Consider the following 26,873-nt stretch of genomic DNA (forward strand, 5'->3'; position numbering starts at 1 on the left):
GGAAACAGAGGTGAATAAACCCAACTCGCCCATCTTTCTATCCCGCCCACTTGCGGCGATCCCGGACCGGTCTGACAGCCCCGAGGCCGTCGCTGGGACAGCCTGTCCCCGTTTGGGGACGTCTGATTGGTTCCCATCCTCTGTGGGCTTGGGCTCAAAAAGAATCCACGTCCCCTTTTTGTGTTTGACTCCCCTGAACACGAAACTAATCGTAATCCCGCGCTTGGCGTCAGAGATGGGATTGTCGGGAGCCTTGACGTTTTCTTTAGCATTGGTATCGCTAACGCAGGTAAAAGAACTTCATCGTGCCTGAAGCTATAAAGAGTACCGTTTATCCACGGTATGCCTTTGACTCGACTGTGCTTGTTTTTTGCAGATACCTGTCGGTGCAGAAGGTGAGTAGGACGCGGATGTCGGAAAATTCCAGCCGGACGTTCTTTCAAAAAAGGATTGATGTTCACGCTTACGGCTCCGTCGCGTTTGACATCTTAGATCCCTCGCTGCAATCCAACCTCCTTTCATTTCAGGATGCCGGATCTTGTCTGCGTCGCCGGCCGGTCCCTCCTCCATCCTGGTGACCTGGGAAAAATACACCGGGGCGACCAATTACTTTTTGGACCTGCGGGTGAAAAACAACAGCAGCATCGCGCCGGTCGTGGTGACCCTGCCGGCGTCCCAGACGGAGAAGACCGTCCACGGACTGCGACCGGGGACCGAGTACAGCGTGACGCTCAAAGCCTTCCAGTTCTACTTCGTGGTGTGCGTGGCCCGGAGCGAGGCATCCACGGGTAACCGAACATCCTCAAACTAGATAAGGTAGATCCCGAAAATAGTGCGACCGCGCAGCATCTTCTGACGCCGCCGCCCCGTCCTCTCCAGTCCCGGACTCTTCACAGATAACGGAAGGTCGGGCTCTGAGCAGCACTTCCATACTGCTGAGGTGGACCGAGGTTCCCTCGGCGGAGCGGTACCACCTGGAGGTGCGCTCCCAGGACGGCAGCCAGGCCGTCGACCTGACCGTCAACGGTTCCTCCGCGGTGGTGACGGATCTGAGTCCCTTCACCAACTACGACTGCTACATCTCCACCATCAACGGCGCCGGAAGGGGGAGTAGGAGCAAAGTGAGGACCGTCACCACTCGTGAGTCAACGCTTTTTTACTTCCAAGACGAGCGGAGGGGTTTTTAGGAGTGTTTACTCTTCCGGAAAAATATCGTTGTCACAATTCAACGCAATAACCAACGTCATTGCCTCAGACTGCGGCCCAAAGGGCTACCAAGGGGACCAGAAGTATTTGCTTCCACCTCAACATACAAGCCTGGTTAGATTTGATTTATAAGGCGCTAAATCACGACAGAGTGGTTTGTTGGCACTTTCCTAGTGGAGCAGGTCTGGACACACTTTGGGAAAATCTACAGAAACCAAACATCCCCCCACTGGTATCTTCTTCTTTTTCTTCTTTTGGCTTTTCCCTTCAGGTGTCGCCACAGCGAGTCAACTTTCTCCATCTAACCCTGTTCCCTGTATCCTCCTCACTCACACCAACTACCTTCATATCTTCTCTCACTACGTCCATAAATCTTCTCTTTGGTCTTCCTCCAGACCTCTTGCCTGGCAGCTTGACCTTCAGCAACCTTCTACCCAGATCTTCACCCTGGTTTGGACATGAACACTCCTTTGTTCATGTCCAAAACGTCAAAATCATCACTTGTCTCGGTCATACATGTCCTGCACCCCTGTGACAGATTCTTCTTCTCCTTTGGGCTTTTCCCTTCCCACAGCGAGTCAACTTTCTCCATCTAACCCTATTCTCTGGATCCTCCTCTCTCACACCAACTACCTTCATATCTTCTCTCACGACGTCCATCAATCTTCTCTTTGGTTCTTCTCCAGACCTCTTGCCTGGCAGCTCCAATTCCAGCATCCGTCTACCAATATATTCTCTATCCCTCCTCTGTCCATGACCCAACCCTCTCAGTCTCTGACCTTCTCTCCAAAACATCTAACATGTGCTGTTCCTCTGATAGACTCATTCCTGATCCTCTCTATCCAAAAAACTACCCTTTTTCAGGCAACCTTCTGACAGGTGGCTCCTCTTTGTTGAATAACAGTCAACGGCTGAATTAGAAAACAAACAGTGCATTTGTGATTCGTACCAGTTGAATCATTTGGTTCTCCAAACCCATCTGGGGTTCATCTCCGTTGCAGTGATGCAGCCTCCGCTGAATGTCACGGCGGTGCAGACGGGCCCGGACACGGCCAGGGTGACCTGGCAGCCGGTGGACGGCGTCCTGGTTTACCACGTGAAGATCCAAGACGTCGACGACCCCGGCGCCCGACCGTCCGCCCACAACGTCTCGGGAACCCGACTGGACCTTCACGGCATCCTCCCGTGCTCCACCTATCTGGTGTCGGTGTCCTCGTTCAGCTGGTTCCTGGTGCCGAGCGAGCCGACCAACCACACGTACACCACCAACAGTGAGTCGGCGGTGCCAAAGGAATATGAATCACTTCGCGATTAGAATCTGGCTCCGCTATTCTTACCGGGGGATTCTTTTTCGGGTGTAGCTGAATATGATCCTGACAACCTACTTGTTGTTGTGGGTTGTTGGTTGAAAGGAAACCTGAGGGGGAGAAGAAAAAAAAAAACGCCTTTAGTCGAGGGTGATTTGATGTTTCCAATATGGAACGAGCTGGATTTCATGGTTCCGCTTTGGTTGGTTTAACCTTCGTTGGGTAAGAATGTAACGGCGGCGATCAGACCGCTTTCACCGTATATTCAGCGGATAGAAGGAAAAGCGAGAAGGTCGCCGGTTCGGATCCGACAGGAGGGACTTTTCGGTGCGGAAGTCTGCATCCTCCCACGGTCCAGATCATACCGAAGGTTCATCTGAGATCCTAAATGACCCGGTCGGGTGAATGAGCGAGTGATTGGTTGGGTATCGATATCGGTCTGGGGTCACAACGGCACCAACACCGATCGCCAGACCCCGAAATCGATACGCCGACGACACTGTAGTTTTAGGATCCGTGGGAAACACCTGAGAAGTTCTAATGAGACGAAAATAAACTAGATGACGCCGTTTTTCTTCTGTTTTCTGTAACTGAATGTGTCCCTTGCAGAGTTGACTCCGGTCTCCACGGTATCGGTGGACTACAGCTGCACCACCGACTCGGTCACCGTGCAGTGGTCGGCGGTGCTGGGCGCCGACTTCTACCGGGCCTCGGCCACGGCCGACAACGGCAGCGAGCTGGCGTGCACCAGCCAGGACACCGGCTGCCGGATCAGCGGGCTGAGGTGCGGCCAGACCTTCAGGGTGCACGTGACGCCCATGTCCGATAACTGCAAGAGCATGGTGAACACCACCTGGGCCACTTTTCAGACTGGTGAGACCACGTCTTTGTAAACACTATCCTCACCGGACAGCTTCTCACAAACCGAGGGTTTTACCCGGAACCTTGATTTTTTCAATCTTATCCGGCAAAACTCTCGGTCCAATTTTCATGATATTTATCACAGGAGACTTTGGAACTGATTTGTGAGCGTGATCTTAGCTATGAGGCTAACAGATACATGTAGCTGAGAGTTTCACATCGGATAAATTGCAGTGAATAAACCAGCATGACTGAGGTAACATAAATGTAAATGTAGAAACAAAAGCTATCACTACTTCGCAGTTAAATGTCTAACAAGTATTGCAATACTGTGAAATGGATTCTATCTGACGCATGTAGAACAGGAAGTTCAATGGACACGAGCAGAAAGTACACATTTTCTTCTGCGGTGCTGATGTAGCTTAGCTAGGTTGCAGCTTTAAAGAACAAAAACAATAACAGAGGAATTGTTTAAGATAAGATAAGAGCAACTTTATTAATCCCGAAGGAAATTGTTGTGCCAGAGTTACAGAAAATATAACAGTAATAAATAATAAAAAGAAAAAGGCAGAATTAGAAATAAAAATAAACTATAAAGTGTCTCAGTGAAACTATAAAGTGTCTTAGTAAACAAGTGAGGTAAGGAGTGCACAATAGTATGATAAAAGGAAAAATTGTAGTGTAGCTGTTATGAAATGAAATATTGCACAGTTTTTGTTTTTTTTAGGTTAAAGATAGGTTTACGTGTATCGGTTGGTCAAACCTGCCTCGACGCCATTATTAGCTGCATGTTAGCTTTCAGCGACGACTGAAACGATTTGCAAATCAAACCCAAACAGGTTGTTTTCAATCACTTTGTTCCCGCTGTACGTCCTCGTGGTCGGTCACTAGTTAAGCTGGATATTACATAAACAGGAGTATTATAAGATAGGTCACTAGTTAAGCTGGATATTGCATAAACAGGAGTATTATAAGATAGGTCACTAGTTAAGCTGGATATTGCATAAACAGGAGTATTATAAGATAAGATTGGTACTTTATCGATCCCCCATAGCAGAAATTCGTTTGTCACAGCAGCACAACAATAACGATATCATTAAATTTGAATATAAATGTAAAAAGTGACATATAAATAGAAGAAACAAGTGAAATAGAAAAACAGAACGACAACAAGAAGGATAAAGTTGATTTCTGATATAGAATGTAAGATACCGTACAGTGATGTCAATGCAGAAAAGATAGTTACCAAATTACCAGTTCACAATAACTTTTTTTAAAACTATATAGAAATAAAAGCATCTCAAAATAAAGAGAGGCGATAAAAAAATAAATCAATAATAATAAAATATAACTAAATGAGTGATTTTGATGAAGTTGTTTACACACGATGCGTTCAGGGACCGTAGGAGAGTTAAGCGCCTCCTTATACTTTTTATCTCTGCTGATAAACGGTTTAATTTTGGTGATTTTTTTACTTTTTTTTTTTTTTTTCTTTTTTGAAAGGATGCGTGTCTTTCCACGCCGCGGGGCTGGATCCCGCGGATCGGCGGGGGTCAAATAACCGAACCCATGACATTAAAAAACAAGTCTCAGGGGAGGAAACAAAGGGCAGAGTGTCATGTTTAAATGCTTTTGAGAGTGTTTTCATTGAGACGAGTCACTTTGTCCAGCGCTTTTTGCCGCCACTGACTGCACACGGTGGCACACTGATCCACATTTTAGCCGCGACGTCACCGACGATAAAGATTGGACTCCCTGCGGAGCCGCATTTTGTAATAAACGTCCAAAATGTAATCGCTTTTTCATTTCGTTTTGTGATAAAGCCGCATTTTGTAATAAGCTGCACCGACGCATTTTGTGATAAATTTTGCCGTGTTATGTGATAAGTTATTACATTTTGAGAAGATTATTACAAAATGCAACTTTTTTATTCTCTAGGAAATGTAATAACATGGAATTTATAGAATATTCTCTGTTAATGCAACCTTTGAATAGTGTACTGATAGTAATTGCTAAGTACTGCTACTAGGCTAATACAGTGATGCTAATACTAGGACTAGCTTTTACAAATACTTTAAAGTAAAATAAAATACAATTAACAAACAAATAAACTATGCTTTAGAATTGTTATTACATAATGCACCATGTTATTACATTTGCTAGAGAATAAAAAAGTTGCAAGTGCATTTTGTAATAATCTTTCAATATGTAATAACGCGGCAGAATTAAGTTACAAAATGCGTTGGGGCAGTTTATTACAAAATGAAATGAAAAAGTTATTACATTTTGGATATTTATTACATAATGCACCATGTTATTACATTTCCTAGAGAGTAAAAAAGTTGCATTTTGTAATAATCTTTCAATATGTAATAACGCGGCAGAATTTTTTACAAAATGAAATACATTTTGGACGTTTATTACAAAATGCGGCTCAACACTCGGTAATGAAACGAGCCTCCAAAAATCGAAGACGCCGATTCAAATGAAGTGTATCGTCTTGCAAATACACGTCCCGTCGTATTTCAAGGCTTGGGATCACAGTGTGTGATATACTAGTTTACCGGTCTTTTCTCTAGTTGTTGTTGTTGTTGTTGTTGTTCTCTAAGTTTCCACGTAAACGTTTCCGAAACCGTCGAGCCGGGTTGTTTGTGTCGTATTGTGTTTGCGCCTGAAACCTCATACAGCCAAACAAGCGTAATCTTCATTATCTGGGCGTGTTGTTCGTTTCCCCCCCTTCTTGAAGCCCCCTGCCCACCTGAGAACCTGGAGCTTCTGCGCCAATGCTCCAGCGAGGTGGTCGTCTTCTCCTGGGAGAGGACCGACAACACGGACCACTACATGGCCCGAGCCGTGGACTCTCAGGTTGACACCCGCGCCGAAGCCTCGTTTGGTTTCTTGGGACGTTCAGAATACAGAATGCGCCGCCCGGTGTCTCCTGGCAGGGAGTGGTCCAGGAGTGCTTGACCGAGGACAACTCCTGTTATTTCACCCACACCGTGTGCGGGAGGCAGTACTTCTTCACCGTCTACTCCATCTCCGGGAGCTGCAGGAGCAGGATTAGCGCCACTGTTGACACGCGCACAGGTACGAGGACGCCCGCTGTCGGGGTTTTTGCGGTAAAATCCATCACGACGGTCTGTTAAATCAAGGTTCGGCAACCTTTACCGCTCAAAGAGCCATTTGGAGCCGTTTCCCCAACAGTAAAGAAAACCATACGACCCTTTATGTTGCGTATAAACAAAATATACGCTGCATTTTTTTTTTTTTTTTTAAATCGATGAACGACTGCAGAGAAAACGAAACAAAATATTTTGAAGACGTTGGGTCGAAGGTTACCTTTAAGCAGAAAATTCAATGTCTATTTGAGTCTTTCCTGGACGTGGAAAGCCAAACTTTGAATTATCCACCAGAATCGAAACAAAAATGCCGTCCTCATGTTTTTACTGCCGCGTGCGGTCGCTTGTTAAGAGCGGAAAAAAATATTTAGATGCGACAAAATCGCCATCGTCTTCGACAAACTAAAATAAAACACATTTTAATGAAATACTCGTTATTTTTCAAAAACCACAGGTTGTAATTAATACTATACATTGACTTTTTTATGCCTTTAAATACACTCACCTGCAATTCTACAATATTACTTAATGGCTGTTTTTTGTGCTAAATATGACATATATTTCTACATTTTGGGTTTTTATGCTGTTAAATCGTGATCATCCTTTCACTTCAGTGCCCCGTCTACGTTATCCTCTAAAATTTAACGTTTGTTTGTTTATTGTGCACTTTAGTCCAGTACTTGTGGAGAAACGGACAATAAAGCTGACGCTGATCAAACTTGCTTCGTACAGATTTAAAAAAAATTGGAATATCTTGTCCTTGAATATCCACAAATGTCTTTAGCGAAAGCAACTCTAACTTTATACCGTTTTCTGAACGGACGTTTCGTGCAGAGTAATGGAGTCATTTGAAATGATTGTCTCAAATGGCGGGATCTGTAAAATGATGTTTCCAACCCAACAACTTAAAAAAAAAATCGCCCAAATATGAGATATTGGATGAATCTAAGAGTCGGCAAAAAGAAGCCTGGGAGCATTTTCATATGTGGAAGGAAGGTTTAGAAATGTTCTTTCAAGAAAACAGAAGGTTTAATCACGGTTATTATCGACTGCTCATCTACGATCGATCAGCCTCATTTCAAAGATCGTTTTTCATCGTCGCCATGGGAGGATCGCGCTCTGGGATTCTAGCGCCACCTGGTGGCCGGTCCTCTAAACTCCCTTCACTTATTTAGTTCACTAACACATCCCGAATCATTCGTACACGCAGCGACATCATAAAACGTGCCGTTCAAATTCGATATTTTCAAATTCGACATTATTTGATGACACACAAAGAACGGGACGATATTAAAGAAGCTTCAACTCATTTTGAACAGTATTGGATTGAGATAGTTGAGAACAAAATGAACATTAAAAATACAATATCAGATATATATGGCAGGACACGTATGGACACTTTAGCGGACACACTGGATGTGAAAGCTAATGGGAGAGTTCTTGGTTGCCCTGGCAACAATGTTGAAGCAGCCCAACATGGAGGGAGTTCAGCCGGAAGTTAAGAATAAGGTATTTTAAAACTCCCTTGATAATAGCTTCTTATGATAATAACTGTTCTCCCCTGTGTCGGAGGGGCTGTGGCATAACGGGGGACTTTTCCCACATTTTTTGGGGACCGCCCTAAACTGATGACATTCTGGGAAGAGGTAAAAAAAAAAAAAACAAATAAGTGAGATTTTAAAATTAAACAGACCAATTGATCCACAGCAATTTATTATGGGTTCGGAATCATCAAGCGATTTAAGGAAAAAACAGGTGTTTTTGCTTAGAGTTCTTCTATTAATGGCGTCAGAGGCTTAAGGATGCTTCAGACAGACAAATATCTTGACAAATGGGCACCCATTAACAAATATTTGGAGAGTTGAAGATATTATCTCTATTTGACTGAGTTTTTTGTGTTTTTTTTTTAATTTTAGTTTATTTCATTTTTCGCTTGCTATTGAGGAAATAAGTGACCTATAAAGAATATTGTATAATGTGTATGACTCTAATAAATGTAAAAAAAAAAAAAGAAATAAAATAAAACGTGCCGTTCTTACCTGTTCCCGTGCCTCCAGCGCCCTGCATTCCCCAGAACGTGCAAACCTCGGCCGACTGCAACTCCAACCTCCTGGTCAGCAAGTGGGACCACGCCGAGGGGGCGCTCCGCTACACCGTGGAGGCCTTCGGCAACAAGGGCGACAGCCGCTACAACTGCAGCACGCTGGCCAACAGCTGCGCCATGGAGGACGTCCTCTGCGGAGAGTACCTGACCATCTACATCACCGCCTTCGACGACGAGTGTTCCAGTCCGAGGACGCTGGGGCCCGTGGCCGAGACGGGTGAGGGTCCGCTTTTATTTGCTCCTCAGCGTCGTTGGACAACGTTCATCGCCTCCCGCAAGACACACTGAGGTCCCGTCAGAGCTCTTGATACCACCGGGGAGGTCTTTCCTACCTGAGGCTATCAGACTTTTTAATTCCTCTTCCTACAGCTGAAGGGAATCTTCAAATCTTTGTACTTGAGACCTTAAAACACTTGATAGCCTTAACTTTGACACTTTATATTTTATTGTGTTTCTTATTCTCCCTCCTTCCTACTATTATGTTTTTGCTTGAAACTCTGGCACAACAATTTCCTTCGGGATAAATAAAGTTGTTCTTATCTTATCTTATCTTCTTGTCTCGGCGATTTCAAGAAGATTTCCTGGACGGCTGAGATCTTTCTTACACATTACATTTGGCAGACGCTTTTATCCAGAGCGACTTACAATAGAGGACATAAGGACTGCAAATACACAACAGTAAGATAAGATAAGATAAGATAAGAACAACTTTATTAATCCCGAAGGAAATTGTTGTGCCAGAGTTACAGAAAATATAACAGTAATAAGTAATAAAAAGAAAAAGGCAGAATTAGAAATAAAAATAAACTATAAACTATAAAGTGTCTCAGTGAAACTATAAAGTGTCTTAGTAAACAAGTGATAAAACTATAAGTGTCTTAGTAACAAGTGAGGTAAGGAGTGCACAATAGTATGATAAAAGGAAAAATTGTAGTGTAGCTGTTATGAAATGAAATATTGCACAGCTTGGGTTAGTGAGTTTTGTTTTTTTTTTTTTTTTTTTTTGACAGACATACACAAACACAAACACACACACACACTGCATAGCCTAACTTGCTGCCTAACCTGATCTGGGGCATCAGCGCAGTAAAAAGTCCTGAAAGAGAACAGTTTTTACCTGTTTCTTGAAGGTTGAGAGAGATGATGCTGGTCTTGTTGCTTCCGGAAGTTTGTTCCACCACTGAGGTAGTAGAACTGAGAACAGTTTGGCCTGAGATCGCTTCCAGCGAGCAGAAGGTGCTGCTAGCAGGTTTGTATCAGAGGAACGCAGCTCTCTGCCGGGAACATGAGGTCTTATCATTTGGTTCAGACATGCTGGACCTGTTCCTGAGGTGGTTTTGAAGGCCAGGGTCAGGACCTTGTGCTTGATCCTGGCAGCTACTGGACGAACAGAGGTGGAACATGAGCCCTTTTGGGTCGAGTGAGAAATTCCACGCCATCTTGAGCGTTCTTGCTTTTTTCCGTTGACCGGATGTTCTGCTTCACCTTCCCCTCCCAGTGCCGTGCACGCCTCACAACGTAACCGCCGTCAAGGAATGCGGCGCCGACTCCATCTCCATGAGCTGGAAGGTCTCCGGCAGTTCTCTTTTCTACGTCGCCATGGCGACGGACAGCCAGGGTTCAGTCCACAGCTGCAACACCATGGACCTGACCTGCAAGATCGACGGCTTGAAGTGCAGCACCCTCTACAGCGCTCGCGTGATCAGCTCCAACTTGATGTGCAACAGCTCCCGGAGCGAGACGGTCGTCATAGAGACGGGTGATCATTTGAGCGGCCGCCGTTCGAATAACGCGAGGCGCTCCTGTTTTTTTTTTTGTTTTTTTTTAAACATCTCGCCTACGTTGGGTTCCAGCGGCGTGCCCTCCGGATCACGTCGCCGCGTCCTTGGACTGCGCGGCCAACGAGGCCCTGATCTCGTGGCGGGGCGAGACGCACATCAACTCCTACACCGCCGCCGTTCAGGACCGAGACGACGGCCTCCTCAGCTGCGCCTCCGCTTCCACCAGCTGCAAGATACCCAACTTGAAATGCGGCCGGCGCTACAGCGTCACCGTCTCCCACCACGACGGCATCTGCCCCAGCATGCCGTCGCTGCCCGTCCACATGGAATCTGGTGAGAGCGCGTCTTGCACCGAACGATTTTGAGAAGAAATAATAAACGAACGGGCGGCGTAGCGGTTAGCGCTTCGGCTTCACAGCAAGAGGGTCACCCCTTTCCTTGTGCAGGGTTCCTTCGGGTTCCTATGAGACCCCAAAAACATGCAGGAGGTTCACTGGAGAGCCTGAACTTTCCAGACCCCTAATTGTCCCTATATGTGATCCCTCGCTATGACGCGGTTTACTTTTCATGGTTTCGCTACTTCGCGGATTTGCGTCGTGCATTGTGTTCTGCATTCTGATGGGCTAAAAAGTCACTCCGCTTCTTCTCTACCTGTGCGTCAATAACGTTGTAGTTTAATATGTACACGCAAAACAGCTTGACGAATTTACATGACATACGTGCAAATTCTCTTGCGATTTCTCTAAAACCCATAATGTTGACAAAACGCTCTGGAGCGACAAAAGGAAGATGCTATCTATGGCAGATAAAGTTAAACTTCTGGACATGCTAAGGGAAGCTAAAAGCTATGCGGCTGTAGGTCGGCATTACGGAAGGAATGAATCTTCCGTTCGTTCCATAAAGAAGGAATAAAAAAAACATAACGACAACAGCAACAATAGAGTATTTAATTGTATAATAATTGTAAAAAATAATAAAGGTTTCTACTTCACGGATTTTGCCAATCGCAGGTTCTTTTTGGAACGTAACCCCCGTGAAAAACAAGGGTTTACTGTATTTACACCAAAACTACCCGCCACAAAAACAGTTTCTTTATAAATAACGCCCCCACTGACCCACTCTGTGCACTGCTTTGCACAACTTGCCATTTTACACAACCATGTCACTTTTACTTTTCCCGCACTCCATGCCATGTGGTCTGTTTAGCACCATCAACCGAGGCAAATTCCTTGTAGTTGCAAAATGACTTGGAAAATAAACCAATCCTGATCCTGATTCTGAATGAGAGGGTGAATTTGAAGTTGTATGTCTTTGTATGACGTAGGAATGAAAGGGTGAATGGTTGTCCTAAACTGTTTTTTGGCCCCCGTGACGGACTCAGGTCGAACCCCACTTCTCGCCCAATCACACTGAGACATTGACAATGACCTTCTGGTGACCCTGACTTGGAGGAAAAGTAGTGTAGATAATAAATGAGCGAAAGAATGCATGAATTAAGAGACATAACATTCCGCTATTAGCTTAAACCTACGTTTATCGAGTGTGCAGTTGAAAAGACATTTAGAAAAGTCATTAAATAAACTGAAATTAAAAAAAAAAAATGACTTAAAAGATTGGAATTTATCTAAAAGTGCTTGGAATAAATCTAAAAATCTTTACGGGTGCAGGCATTGTAATGTGACACGACAAGAAAACATAGCGTTACCCTCTTCCCAAGTTCAGCCCATCACCCGTTGATATGCATCTTAAAGCTGCCGTTAGCGAACATCCCATAATAACAACTTACCCAACCATCACCTTCCCCTCGCTCTGCTTCTTCCAGTCCCCTGCGGCCCCGACGTGGACGCTCGGCTGGACTGTCGCTCTCGGATCCTGACGGTCAGCTGGAACGAGTCGAGCGGCGCAGATGGCTACGTGGCCACGGTGGCTAGCGGCGGCTCCAGCGTTTCCTACAACGGCACGGAGCCGGAGCTTAGACTCGATCTAGCGGACTGCGGACGAGAGTACACGCTGACGGTGATGTCCGTCAGCAACAGCTGTGTCAGTCATCCCTCAGTGTTTCCTGGCTGGAAAGGTAAGACATGATTCTTGTGTTTGAGATCCCTGGGAGGCTGTAGCTCGGTCGGTGGAGCGGTTCGTCGGATCAGAAGGTCGGGGGTTCAATCGCAGGCTCCTTCTGTTTGCATGTTGAAGTTCCCTTGCGCAAGACAACACATACAGACATCCGACCATTCACTTTCTCATAGACATATCACATGTAGGCACTGACCCCCAAGTTGCGCCCTACGGTATGCTTCGTGCTTTCTGAGTCGGGACCATTTTCGGTTACTCTTATGGACATGCAGGGGCAAAACAGGCACTGACCCCCAAGTTTCTCCCTACGGTATGCTTCGTGCCTTCTGAGTAGGGACCATTTTCGGTTACTCTTATGGACATGCAGGGACAAAACAGATGCAATAAACTAAAGAAACAGTAGAGGAGACCATAAACAAGTATCACCTCGAGCAGGGGTGTCAAACTCATTTTGGTCCGGGGGCCACAGACGGGGAAAGGTAAGACGTGATGTGAGTCTTGTGTTTGAGATCCCTGGGAGGCTTTAGCTCAGTCAGTGGAGCGGTTTGTCGGATCAGAAGGTCGGGGGTTCAATCGCAGGCTCCTTCTGTTTGCATGTGGAAGTGCCCTTGCGCAAGACAACGCATACAGACATCCGACCACTAACTTTCTTATAGACATATCACATGTAGGCACTGACCCTCAAGTTGCTCCCCACGGTATGCTTTGTGCCTTCTGAGTGGGGACCATGTACTTCCCTGTTCCTACTTTGAAGATTAACAGATTAACGGTCGGTGGTTTTTCCCTCCCCCCAGTGCCCTGCGTCCCCACCGACCTGGTGGCTGAGACCAACTGCGGCCAGAGCTTCCTGGAAGTGTCGTGGCAAGCGAGCCTCGGCGCCTCGTACTACGAAGCGACTGCGGTACACGCAGACGGCCACCGTTGGTCATGCGTCTCCAACGGGACGTCCTGCAGGCTGGAGGGCTTGATGTGCAGCCAGGTTTATGACGTGGCGGTGGCCGCCGGGTACGACGGCTGCACCAGCAACGAGAGCTCCGCTGTCACGGTGCAGACAGGTACGGGGACGAGCCGGCCTGATCTTTTTCTTAAATTTCTCTCCGAACCGCTACCCAACCGTGCCGTGACCTCCGCCCGCAGCGCCCTGCCCTCCGGCCCGGCCGAGCGTCTCAGTGAACTGTGCCAATAACTCCGCAATGATGACCTGGAACAGCAGTCCCAACGCAGCATTCTACACCGGCAAGGCCGTGAGCGCCGATCACCACACCGTAACCTGCGACGCGGGGATCGACCTGGGTTGCCATTTCGAGGGGCTGCACTGCGGCACGGAGTACACCTTCACCGTGGCCGCCTCGGACGGCGACTGCCTCAGTGCTGACAGCGCGCCCGTCGTCCGAGCCACCGGTGAGCTACCCGTCACCGCAGTCGCCTTCGCCATCCATCACAAAGCTGAACTCAAGTTTGGAATTGTTTTTTCTTGAGCTTCTGATCCTAAAACCATCCAAACGGTCCTTAAGGTCACTATAATATCACAGGTTATCACATATTTATATCTTGTGGAAAACAATTCTTTCGTGTCCAGCCCCGTGTGTCGTCCAGAACCTCACCCACACCTTGAGCTGTGCCCGTAACGCGCTGACCGTCAACTGGACACCCGGCTCCGCGCCTGCTAACTACAGCGTCGCCGCCGTGTCCGGAGACGGCGCGATGCTGGGCTGCACCTCCGAGGGCTCCGGCTGCACGCTAACGGATCTGCGGTGCGGCGAGCGGTACAGCGTGTCGGTCTTGGCCGTCACCAGCACCTGCGAGGGGCCCAGCAGTGTCCCGGAGATGGTCTATGCTGGTGGGTTTCGTTGTAGCTAGGCGTTCTACTTCACCACCACCATCATCATCACCATCTTCTCATCTTTCTGCTGTAGTTCCTTGTGTTCCCGCTAATGTCCAAGCCTCGGTTGACTGTTCCTCCAACACCTTGTGGGCATCCTGGGACGCTGTGGCGGGTGCGTCGTCCTATGTATCCACCCTACGTGGAGCGGGAGGTTTTTCGGCCTCCTGCCCGGCTCTGAACCGAAGCTGCGTCTTCCCCGGCCTGGAGTGTGCCGCCGCCTACATGCTGAGCGTGGCGGCCCTGAACGACGGGTGCAACAGCTCAGAGAGTGAGGAGGTCTCGGTGACATCTGGTAAATACGGATTTTGATTACATGATAATGTTTTCGGTTACTCTCATGGACATGCAGGGACAAAACAGGCACTGACTCCCGAGTTGCTCCCTACGGTATGCTTCGTGCCTTCTGAGTAGGGACCATTTTCGGTTACTCTTATGGACATGCAGGGACAAAACAGATGCAATAAGCTAAAGAAACAGTAGAGGAGACCATAAACAAGTAACATCTCGAGCAGGGGTGTCTAACTCATTTTGGTCCGGGGGTCACATACGGGGAAAGGTACGACATGATGTGAGTTGTGTTTGAGATTCCTGGGAGGCTTTAGCTCAGTCAGTGGAGCGGTTTGTTGGATCAGAAGGTCGGGGGTTCAATCGCAGGCTCCTTCTGTTTGCATGTAGAAGTGCCCTTGCGCAAGACAACATATACAGACATCCGACCATTCACTTTCTCATAGACATATCACATGTAGGCACTGACCCCCAAGTTGCTCCCTACGGTATGCTTCGTGCCTTCTGAGTGGGGACCATTTTTGGGCTACTCTCATGGACATGCAGGGACAAAACAGTTGCAATAAACTAAAGAAACAGTAGAGGAGACCATAAACAAGTATCATCTCGAGCAGGGGTGTCAAACTCATTTATAATGAGTTTGACACAAATAATCAGGGAGGTTGCAGGAGGCACGGACGTTTAAAGATGCTAACGGTTACCTCGCCCCTGCTCTCCGCCAGCTCCTTGTGAACCTACAAACGTGACCGCCGCCTTGGACTGTGTTTCCGGCGAAGCGACGGTGACTTGGTGGAGCGGCGCCGGAGCGGAGCACCACACCGTCCTGGCGGAGGCCGGCGGACACGCCGACTCGTGCGGTAGCGCCGGGACTTCCTGCGTTCTGGCTCGGCTGCAGTGCGGGGAAACCTACTCCGTGACCCTGCTGGCGGGAGACGGGACCTGCAACACCAGCGTCCGAGCCACGACCAACATAACCACCGGTAAACATCAGTACCAAGACTGGAGCAGCTAGTCATCATTGCACACGTGGGGATAAACTGGAGGTTGAAGGAAAATGTCACGTATGTAAATATTCAGATAAAGACGACTGAAATTTTCCATTCAACCCTCATATTATGTTTAGGTTAAGGCCGAAAATAAGAGTCAGCTACTTCGCACTTAATAACAGTTGTTGTTAAAATAGGTAATATAAAGTAAGATAATACTTCATGGATCCCCCTTGTCACAAGAATAACACTATAAATAAATATGAATACGAATAAGGAGGAAGAATAGGAACAGGTAGCAGAATGAAAGGGAGGATAAAAATAAACAGGATGAGATTGGAATGACAAGAACAGGGGTGAAAAAAATAGATAACAGAATAATAAAAACAACAAGGATAAGAATAGATAACAGAATGACAACAACAGGGATGGAAATAAATCCAGGGTTCACTAACGGTTAAAATAACCACTGATCCTGCAGATCTGAAGAAAGCAAATTACCGCTGTGTGTAATTAAATTAAATATTCCATTACATTACATTTGGCAGACGCTTTTATCCAAAGCGACTTACAATAGAGGACATAAGGACTGCAAATAACACTTGCAAATACAAGATGCACAGGAAATATACAGAACAGTAAGCTTGGGTTAGTGAGTTTTTTTTTTTTTGACAAAGACATACACAAACGTACACACACACACACACACTGCATAGCCTAACTTGCTGCCTAACCTGATCTGGGGCATCAGCGCAGTAAAAAGTCCTGAAAGAGAAAAGTTTTTACCTGTTTCTTGAAGGTTGAGAGAGATGATGCTAGTCTTGTTGCTTCCGGAAGTTTGTTCCACCACTGAGTTTGGCCTGAGATCGCTTCCAGCGAGCAGAAGGTACTGCTAGTACAGGGGTGGGCAAACTACGGCCCGCGGGCCACATCCGGCCCGTCGGTCTTCTTAATCCGGCCCGCCAAAGATTAGATCCATCGAATGACCGGATCAAAGAATGCAGGAGCTTAAACAGGGGATTATTACATTTTTGGAGCTACTTGAGATCACTTGAGAATTTTCCTGAGCTGAACGACACCGATTGACTCTGTGATTTAGCTTTTACCGCGGACACACCGACACAAATGTATGAGCTGCACGTGAAGCGACAAGGGAAAAACCAGTTTGTTCATGAAATGCAAGCAGATGTCAGCGCCCTCAAAACCAAGCTGGTTCCATTTTCAAAACAAATGTCAGGGGAGTTTGATATGTCTTGCTAACAAATGTTTTTTTTTTATATGTATCATATCTTGTATTGTGCTGACCTGGCCCGTCTGTCAAATTTTAAAAGTCACTGCGGCCCCTGAGCCAAAAAGTTTGCCCACCCCTGTGCTAGTAGGTTTGTATTAGAGATATTTATCTCTAAATATCTCAAAAAGCGTCAATCTGGGGCTGAAAGTGAGAATAATGTCGAATTAAATGAGACGGTTCTGCTCGGTGTTTATGGGGAAAAGCTCAATCCGTGCTATCTGTGCGTCTCCGGTCCAGCTCCCTGCCCTCCGGTGCTTCGAATCCACTCGCCGGACTGCGTTTCCGACCACGCCGTCGTCTCCTGGCTGGAGGACGAGGACGCCACGGGCGGGGTGAAGGTGGACGCCGCCTCCGGCTCGGGACGCTCCGTATCCTGCGGCTCGACGGCCGACAGCAGCTGCGTCCTGAGCGGCCTGATGTGCGGAAGCGCCTACAGCATCCGCGCCGTTGCGTCCGGAGCTCAGTGCGGAAGTGAAGCCAGCTCTCCTCTCCACCTGCAGACAGGCATGCACGCTCTTTTGTCGCCGCCACATGCATCGGGTTATTTGATATTTGTGCGCGTCGGATAAATGCGGCGTCATTATCGTTCATGCAGTTCTGCGGACGGAGGAAATCAATTAAACATCACTGGAAAGACAGCGATCTAGAATATTCAAACCTCTCTTGCATATAATATACATATGAATATAAAATCATAAATATATAGATGTATATGAAATCATATAATGATTTTTGTGTGTGTCATGTGTATAATATTTCATCATAACCCATTTATTAGCTTTATCAGTGCATGAACCGTTAATATGAGATTTCTTTAAATCATTGGGTTACTTTTGTTAAAACTTTTGTCAAAAATTGTATTTTATAAATACATTATTTATATTTATAATATAACATATATCAATTATGAGTGACCATGACCGTGAGTGCAGGATAAAGTATATGGAAAATAAATCCAGGAAGGATGATCATTATTATTATTATTATTATTGTTATTATCATTATTATCAGAACCCATTTATTTTTTTTTAGTTTTATAAGCTTTATCAGTGTATAAACCATTAATATGAGGTTAGTTTGGTTAGTTTTGTTAATCATCTATTTTTAAAATTGTATTTTACAAATATATTATTTATATTTTTAAAATGTATATATTAATTATGAGTGCCCATGACCGTGAGTGCAGGATAAAGAATATGGAAAATAAATCCAGGAAGGATTATCATTATTATTATTATCATTATTGTTATTATTATTATTGTTATTATTATTATTATCATCATAACCCATTTATTTATCAGTTTTATAAGCTTTATCAGTGTATAAACCATTAATATGAGGTTAGTGTGGTTAGTTTTGTTAATCATCTATTTTTAAAATTGTATTTCATTCATATATTATTTATATTTACAATATTGTATATTAATTATGAGTGACCATGACCGTGAGTCAATCCAAGAAGGATGATAATTATTATTGTTATTGTTATTAACATTACAAAGACCCTTTTTATCAACTATCTAAAATGAGAATTGAGAGCATAGTGAGCGATAAGTAAAATTAAAGTGCTTAAAATAAAACCAGTCCGTCCCGAGTCCAGCTGTAAAATACCTACTTAAACATCAATCATCTCTACAGGGGTAAAACACACTCCATCGGAACGGAAAAAACAATCCTTATCATCATTGCCGACAAACTGTCGGTCAGATTTTATTTGCGTACGCTATTAATTTCGAGGCAGGGCGTCGAGATCGTGATCTGCAGCATTGAGATGTGGCTCCTCCGCCCCGCAGCGCCGTGCACGCCGGCCAACCTGCGGCACCGACACTCCTGCCGGACGGCCGTCACCCACCTGAGCTGGGACGGGATCCCGGGAGGGGGGACGTTCTACGCTCGCGTGGTTTCCGGGGATCACGCCGCCTCCTGCAGCACCAACCACACCGGCTGCTCCCTCCCGTCGCTGCTGTGCGGCAGAACGTACGACGCCACGGTGACGGCCGTTTCCGAACGCTGCAACGGCAGCTCGGCCGACGTGACGCGGTTCACCACCGGTGAGACGGGGGGAAGACAATAAGAGGATGTTTTTAGCGTTTGCAGGCTGTTAGCGTTAGCATATGTACTTTTCTGAACCTATCAGAGAATTCGGATGAAAATACATATTTGTGAGATTCGCGCTTTTACCCCCCGCCAGCCCCTTGTGCTCCGGTGAATGTCAGCGCCGCCCTGGTTTGCGACAACAACACGGCGGCGGTGCGCTGGGAGCGCGGCCTCGGCGCCGCGTGGTACAACGTGACGGCGTCGGGCGAAGACGGCGACGTCAAGAACTGCGTCACCAACGACACCGGGTGCCGCCTGGCCGACATGCGCTGCGCCCAGACGTACGCCATCACGGTCACGCCTTTCTACGACGACTGCGTGGGCTTTCAGAGCGCGCCGTACGCGTACATAGCAGGTGATGTCCGACGGCGACGCCGTTTGACGGGGATGATGTTATGAAATGTTATGAATACCGATGCGCCGTCTCGGCAGGTCCGTGTCCCCCCGCCGACGTCCACGTGTCCATGCAGTGCGCGGGAAACGTGGGCCGGGTGACTTGGACCGCCGCGCCGCGGGCGGATCACTACGAGGCCACGGCGGTCGCCTCCGGCCCGGACGATCGCCGACACGAGTGCTCCTCAAACGGGACGAGCTGCACCCTGGAGGATCTTCACTGCGGCCGGTCGGCCGTGGTTTGGGTGGTCGCCGTGGAGAGAGGCTGCCGCAGCGAGGCCAGCCTGCCTTTCGGCTTCAGATCGGGTGAGGCCGTGGAGGAGAGGTTCAGAAAAATACTACAATTAACAAACAATTTTAAGAGTTTTAAAAGGAACCAACCAAGTAGTGTTAGCTTAAGGGTAAGCCGCGTGAGGTTTAAGACTACTGTGATTCACCATGGCGACCGGAGGGGATATCTTTAATATTACATAACAATAGGTCAGTGGTTCTTAACCTGGGTTCGATCGAACCCCAGGGGTTCGGCGGAGGTCAAGACACACATTGGTGATGACATCACTGGCTGCTACATAGCTCGGCCTATCCGTGCTGCAGGGATTTTGGCGCGCTCAGTTGTAGTAACTTGTGACTGTCGTGATGGTACGTCATGTGATTTCTTTCTTAATATTTCAATCCTTTCATACTAATTATGTCGGGCAAAAAAAGAAAGCGGTCGGAAGAACACGTACAATACGGATTCACACGTATGACGGAACGCGATTGGAATCGATGTTCTAACCGCATGCTTTGCAAAGACAAGATGAGCAATTCTAGTCCGGCACCGGCCAAACTAAGGGAAGGCTTCCTTCAGCTGCGTGGAGATGGGAGCTACAAGAACATAGCGCTTGCTGAATTCAAGGTGAAGGGAGCCAGATTCCATGAAAAGGCTACTCCGCCTGTTCTTTGTACCCATCGACGAAACGATCCTCCATCCAATAAAGAAGGGTTCGGTGAATGCGCATGTAAAACAGGTGGGGTTCAGTACCTCCGACAAGGTTAAGAACCACTGCAATAGAGGAGTCGGTTTTGTTATTTTACCCAGGAAGGTCTAATCGCAGGGTGTGCTAGAAACGGGGAATCTTAGCTTTTTGGGCGTCCATGTTTCTCCCCATGCTTGTGTTGGTTTCCTCCTGGTTCTCCAGGTTCAAAAAAACATGCAGCAGCTTAAAATAATAAATAATATAGATTTTTGATTATTGTGCACACATTTTACAGTCATCCTGTGACTAGTATGCTAGAAATAATAGTAAATTAATTCTGAACTTATAAGCTTCTCCATCATTTAGCAGAAAGTGTAACCAAAATAAACCTCTCGGTTTAAATCGGTAAATCTTTTCGAGCTCACTCTAAAATATCTTGTCGCGCCTCAGTCATCTGCCCGCCGGCCAACGTGTCCGCGGTGACATCGTGCAGCAGCAACGACATCACGATCAGCTGGGAGCCGAGTCCGGAGAGCGGGGTCGCCTACGCCGTTCGCGCCCGGGAGGACGGCGATGACGCCACGTACTGGACCAACGAAACGTCCTACGTGATCGGCGGCCTCGGCTGCGGCCGGCTGCAGCGGCTCACGGTGGCCGTCAAGGACGCCGCGTGCACCAGCGAACCCAGCGAAGTCCTAGCGAAGGAGACAGGTTAGCATGCGGAAACAACCAGAAGCACATTTACAGCAAAGAGGAACTGTACTAGATGATTGACAGGCGACAGGCGGAGATTTCTACAACATGACAACACCGACACAAATGACACATGTTCTCTTAACGTGTGTAAATAATTGCGTTGCGTCATATAATCTTATAGACACACAATTTATATATATACATATATATATATAGGGTTTTGTATATATATATATGTATGTGTGTGTGTGTGTATATATATATACATACATGTAGATACATGTATATATATGTATATATATATATAAAGATATATATAAATATATATGTATATACAAATATATATAAAATACTTACTTCTATACAATTTGTTTAATTATATAAATTGTATAACTGAAAATTTTGAATTATATATATTCAAGGCTAAAATTTGTCAATACCTAGTATGACTAGTGATATGACTAGTTTCAGGACTGATTGCATATTTATCGATTATAGCATTTATACAATAACTTATTGTTGTGGTTACTGAAATACTCTGGAACTCGGTATCATCATCAGATATTGTAGGTTAACAAGTTTTCCACTGAGTTGGTGTCTTATAGCCAAACAGCAGATTTGTTATATATATATATATAATACCCACTTCTATTCAATTTGTTTAATTATATAAATTGTATAACGGTAAAATTTGTATTATATATATTCAAGGCCAAAAAATGTCAATACCTCAGTAATATGACTAGTTTCTGGACTGTTTGCATATTTATTGATTATAGGATTTATACAATAACTTATTGTTTTGGTTACTGAAATACAAATATAGAACTCTGTATCATCATCAGATATTGTTAGTTTACAAGTTTTCCACGGTGTTGGTGTCTTATAGTCGAACAGCAGATTTGTTTATTTTCTTGTTACCTCCTCATATGACGCCAAAAAGCGATTCCGACCGATTAATCTACTTTAGTCTGTCGTTTCATGGATTTCAATCGGTCCAATAAGGAGGTACCTTAAGTTCTACATCCAGATGAAGCACGGAACAAGCTCTTTCTGCACCTCTTCCCCGTCAGCTCCATGTCCTCCGACCAATCTTACCGTCAGCGCCGAGTGCGGCACCAACTTGGGGGTCCTGAACTGGGCGGCGAGCGCCGGAGCTACCTCCTACACGGCGACGGTGACGGGTAGCCACGGTCCGGAGGTTTCCTGCACGTCCAACTCCACCGCCTGCTCGGTGAAACTGGACTGCGGTCACCGTTACACGGCGGTGGTCGTGGCCTCCGCCGCCACGTGCGACAGCAGCGCGGGAGCGACCGTGACGTTCGACTCAGGTTCGGCTCGAAGCGTTTTGTTTTGAAAGCAAAGAATTCCAGCCTCCGGGTTGGTCGTGACTTATCGGCGTACGATGTGCCGTAGCGCCCTGCCTGCCCGACAACGTGACAGCAGAGCTCCACTGCCAGGACAACTCTTTGGCGGTGCGGTGGGGCAGGGGCGCCGGAGAGGACGGCTCGTACACCGCCATCGCTATCGGTAGCGACGAAAGCCGGGCTACCTGCGACAGCACGAGCACGGACTGCGTGATCCGGAACCTGAAATGCGGCCTCACCTACAGCATCGTGGTCACCACGCCCTCGGTGAACTGTGACACCATCAAGGGTTCCGACTACGTCATGCAGTCAGGTACCAACGATTCGGGACGGGATGACGTCTTTACGGCTTCGGATGCTGTAACTCTAACCCTTTACCTTTCAGCTCCCTGCACACCGGACAATGTACTTGTGGACCTGCAGTGCAGCACCAACATGGCGCTGGTTACTTGGGAAAACTCGGGCCCGGATCAGTACCAGGTGGTGACGGCGGCGGACAGCAGGGGAGCGACATCCAACTGCAGCTCCGCCGGCTCCAACTGCACTTTCGAACAGCTCGCTTGCGGGGAAAGCTACGTCTTCGGCGTGGTCGGCCACACCAACTCGTGCAGCAGCGAGCCTGCTGTCACCCAGAGGATCAACGCAGGTAGGAAAGGGATTTATCGCGGTACTTTTCTTTTACCTTTAAGGGTAAAATTGGTTTTCAGAATCTGCGACTCTCACTAGTCTTACAACTATAACTAATCTAAAGAAAGCATACGACACCGTACAGTAACGTTCACTGATGAAGTTAATATTAACCCTTTACTCCCACTGTTTTATCATCCAAATATTTCAAAATGAATAAAGAATGCTTATTCCGGCTACTAAAACACTGTCATCATTCAAGCAATCATTAGAGGTTGTAAATAAATACATCACAAAAACAAAAATAGTCTTACTTATGTTGTGTTTGACTTCAAGGTTCAACTAACTTCATGTAATTTTGAGCAAACGGAGCAACCTATTCTTTGATAGATATAAAAATCAATTAGCTAATCAGGTCATTTTTGTAAAATATGCAGTATTTTGAATGAGATGAATTAGACTCCAACGTCCCGTCCTTTTCCCTTGCCAGCTCCTTGCGTTCCGGTCCACGTGACGGCGCAAGTGGACTGCAAAACCGGCATCACCGTGGTTACATGGGATGCATCCTGGGGGGCCGCGTCCTACAGCGTCCACGCTCAGGGGAACCTCGGACACTACGCCGAATGCAACACCAACGACACCAACTGCGACTTCCCTTACCTGGCGTGCGGTCAGGACTACAACATCACGGTGGTGGCTCGCCATGACACCTGCACCAGTTTACTCAGCGCCCCCATCTCTGCCACCACAGGTATGACTTCAACAAACTCAAAAAAAGTCTATGTGAAGGCATCTACTTGTTGGATGAGAGACTTTCAATTACTTTCTTATTCTGCCTTCTCTTTGCAGTGCCTTGTCCGCACGGCGGTCTGCAGGCAACAATGGAGTGCGACACCAATACAGTTCTGATGTCCTGGACACCCGGCAACGGCATCCGCTACTACAACGCCACGGCTGATGCCTTCAACGTTGACCACCAGGAGACCTGCCTCACCGACGGCTCCTCCTGCAACATCAGCTCCCTGCACTGTGGGGAGTCCTACAAAGTGAGCGTCAGTGGACGAGGACTGAACTGCCCAAGCGGCGCCCAAGACTGGCACAGAGTCAACACAGGTATGACCGAAGTCCAACGTTTGCGCGGTGGCAGAATCGTTCGATGAGCTCGAACCCGGATTTCAGAGTGTTCGACGCAATTTCTTACTAAAACGCGATGACGCCTGGGAATCTGACCGACGGATGTTCTTCTGCAGCTCCCTGCCCGCCGACCAATCTACAGGTCTATTCGTCCTGCGAATCAAACAACATCTCGGTGTGGTGGCTGCCGTCACAGGGCTCATTGACGTACACCGCCGTAGCGGAGGACTTCAATGGAGGCCGATGGTCCTGCGACACTAACAGCACCACCTGCCAGATATCCGGACTGCTCTGTGGACGGCGGTACCGGGTCTATGTCGCCGGGGTCGATGGAACTTGTGTTGGAGCGAAAAGTAATATTGAAGAGATTCAGACAGGTGGGCATTTAAAGCACTGCGCGACTTCCGATTCAACCGACGGAATCGTATCTACATTTGCAATGCACGTTGCACTTGATGGTTTAGAAGTGACTTTTCTTTGGACGCAATTCCCGAGATGCCTTAAACCAATGTTCAAACTGAAATGACCGATGCATACAGACTTTCCTACCTCTGGGTAACCACTTTATTTCTTCAACTCCCCAGCTCCGTGCGAGCCACAGAATATCCAAAATAACCTCGACTGTCTGTCCGGTGTCCTCAACATTACCTGGCAGTCGACGGGTTACGCCCCCTACTTCTACGCTTCAGTGATGAGCGGCGAAGCTCACATCAGGGAGTGCAATACGGACAAGAGGTACTGCACGGTGTACGACATGCAGTGCGGCCTGACTTATAACGTCACCGTTACGGCCCGGGATGAAACCTGTAACAGCTCCCACAGCCCTGTAACTCAGGTCACAACAGGTAAGCCGTCGTATCACTATCACTAACTACCCATCAAAATGGCAAATGCACTAGAGTGGCTCAACAACTCCTGCCTTGCATTGAACACTGAGAAAACACTCACAATGTATTTCTCAAACAAAAAAAAAACCTCAGAATGTCCTCCTAAATATATCAAGTGAATAACCATATGATCAAAAACGCTGAAGAGGTCAAATATCTAGGTGTCATATTGGACCCTTCACTTAGTTTTAAAAATAATACTAAAAAGACCTGTAATGCCTTGAAGTTTAACATTTCGAACTTTCGACATATCAGGAACGCGCTATCACTAGAAGCTGCAAAGTCCTACCTTGATGCCAGGATCATGTCCCACATTTTATATTGCATATCATCCTGGTCTCAGGGTAACCTAACAACCCTAAAATCTCTGAGATCTTTACATAATCAAGCCCTAAAAATTCTTGATAAAAAACCAAGGCACTATCATCATCGCCATATCTTGGGAAAACATAAATTATTAAGCTTTGACAACTTGATCAGGTACTCTGATATCCAAAATCTTCCATAACGCCTCCTCTTAAGACCTTCATCAAGCCTCGCACCAACTCACAAGTCCAGTGCTGAGGTCGGTGTCTAGAGGAGACTGAAATGTTCCTAAAGGAAAGTCTGCCTTTTCTAAATCTGCCTTTTCCTGTGAAGCCATAAAAGAATGGAATGGGCTTCCAGACAATCTTAAGAACATGACTGATTTTCACACCTTTACACGGGACGTTAAAAATTGGATTCTGGAGCTCCAAACATGCTAACGCTAACAATGCCAGACGGGTATTTTGCCATCGGGTAACATCTGATGGCCCCCAGATGACCAAAGTAAAAATATCACAACAATGTCACAACAATAGCACTTTCAACTTGCAAAATACATATTTTATTGCCTATCTGTATATTTTATATATATTGTCTATTTTATACAGTTTTATATTTGTATTGTCCAGGACTACAGATGGAAACTAGCTATTAGCTACAATCTGGTACAAACATCTCTGCCTCTGTGCTTAATGTATTTGTACACTGTCCTAATAAACTTCTAAACAAACAAACAAACTGTATTTCAAAAGCATTTTTTGATATTATTTTGCCACAAATGTAAGCTCTGATTTTGCTTCCCTGTCAGCCCCTTGTCCGCTCGCATCCTTCCTCCACACGGTGGACTGCGACAGCGGCGTCGCACATGTGAAATGGAACGACAGTGTCGCCGGGGTTTTGTACACGCCGTGGGCTGTCGACGCCGCGGGTCGCCGACACAATTGCAGCGGCGCCGACGGCAGCTGCTATCTGAGCTCTCTGGAGTGCGGGACGGACTACAATGTTACCATCACACCATCCAGGGGCGGATGTATAGGCAGAGACAGCCAAGCTGAAATGATCACGACAGGCAAGGATCAATAATATCGACCATACTGTTAGTGTACAGCAGCGATAAACAATCACTACTTTCCAACTGCTTCATACTTCCATTCCCACATTGGAAAGGAAACTATTGTACGATTAACTCCATTGAATTAAGCTCTACATGACCCTTTTTTTGGGGAGACCCTAAATTGGCCAGACATAAATTTTGGGGGAATGAGTAGTTGTATGTCTTTGTATGTGGCCCTGCGATGAATCCGGGGCGAACCCCGCTTCTCGGACAGTTACAGCTGGATTACGTTCCGGTGCATTGTTTAAAAAAAAAACCCAACAAAATCTGTTTCTTGCTCTTTGCTCTCAGTTCCCTGTGTACCTCACCTTTCTGACGTGGAGATCGACTGCCTTACAAACTCGGCCTGGTTGACGTGGGGCAAGGCCCAGGGTGCGGAAAGCTACGTTGTCATG

The 26,873-nt window shown here is 46.6% G+C and overlaps 1 protein-coding gene across 1 annotated transcript; it reads left to right on the forward strand.

Moving 5' to 3' along the window:
• Positions 1-235: 235 nt before the first annotated feature.
• Positions 236-26,447, forward strand: LOC147237019 (uncharacterized). The gene is made up of 29 exons (XM_086164539.1): positions 236-289; positions 377-395; positions 528-788; positions 880-1,140; positions 2,208-2,477; positions 3,123-3,386; positions 6,121-6,239; positions 6,320-6,461; positions 8,551-8,814; positions 10,096-10,356; positions 10,451-10,711; positions 13,246-13,506; positions 13,589-13,852; positions 14,031-14,291; positions 14,368-14,628; positions 15,344-15,601; positions 17,136-17,402; positions 18,692-18,949; positions 19,090-19,350; positions 19,428-19,694; positions 20,798-21,058; positions 22,117-22,374; positions 22,460-22,723; positions 22,796-23,056; positions 23,528-23,788; positions 23,887-24,150; positions 24,288-24,487; positions 24,827-25,016; positions 26,173-26,447. Exons 1-29 carry the CDS (start codon positions 236-238, stop codon positions 26,445-26,447), a joined length of 6,768 nt encoding a protein of 2,255 aa, XP_086020665.1.
• Positions 26,448-26,873: the final 426 nt, after the last annotated feature.

The sequence above is a fragment of the Fistularia commersonii genome, chromosome 1 (assembly GCF_037954325.1).
Source record: "Fistularia commersonii isolate RoL2024-O1a breed Wild chromosome 1, RoL_Fcom_v1.0, whole genome shotgun sequence".
Classification (NCBI taxonomy): Eukaryota; Metazoa; Chordata; class Actinopteri; order Syngnathiformes; family Fistulariidae; genus Fistularia; species Fistularia commersonii.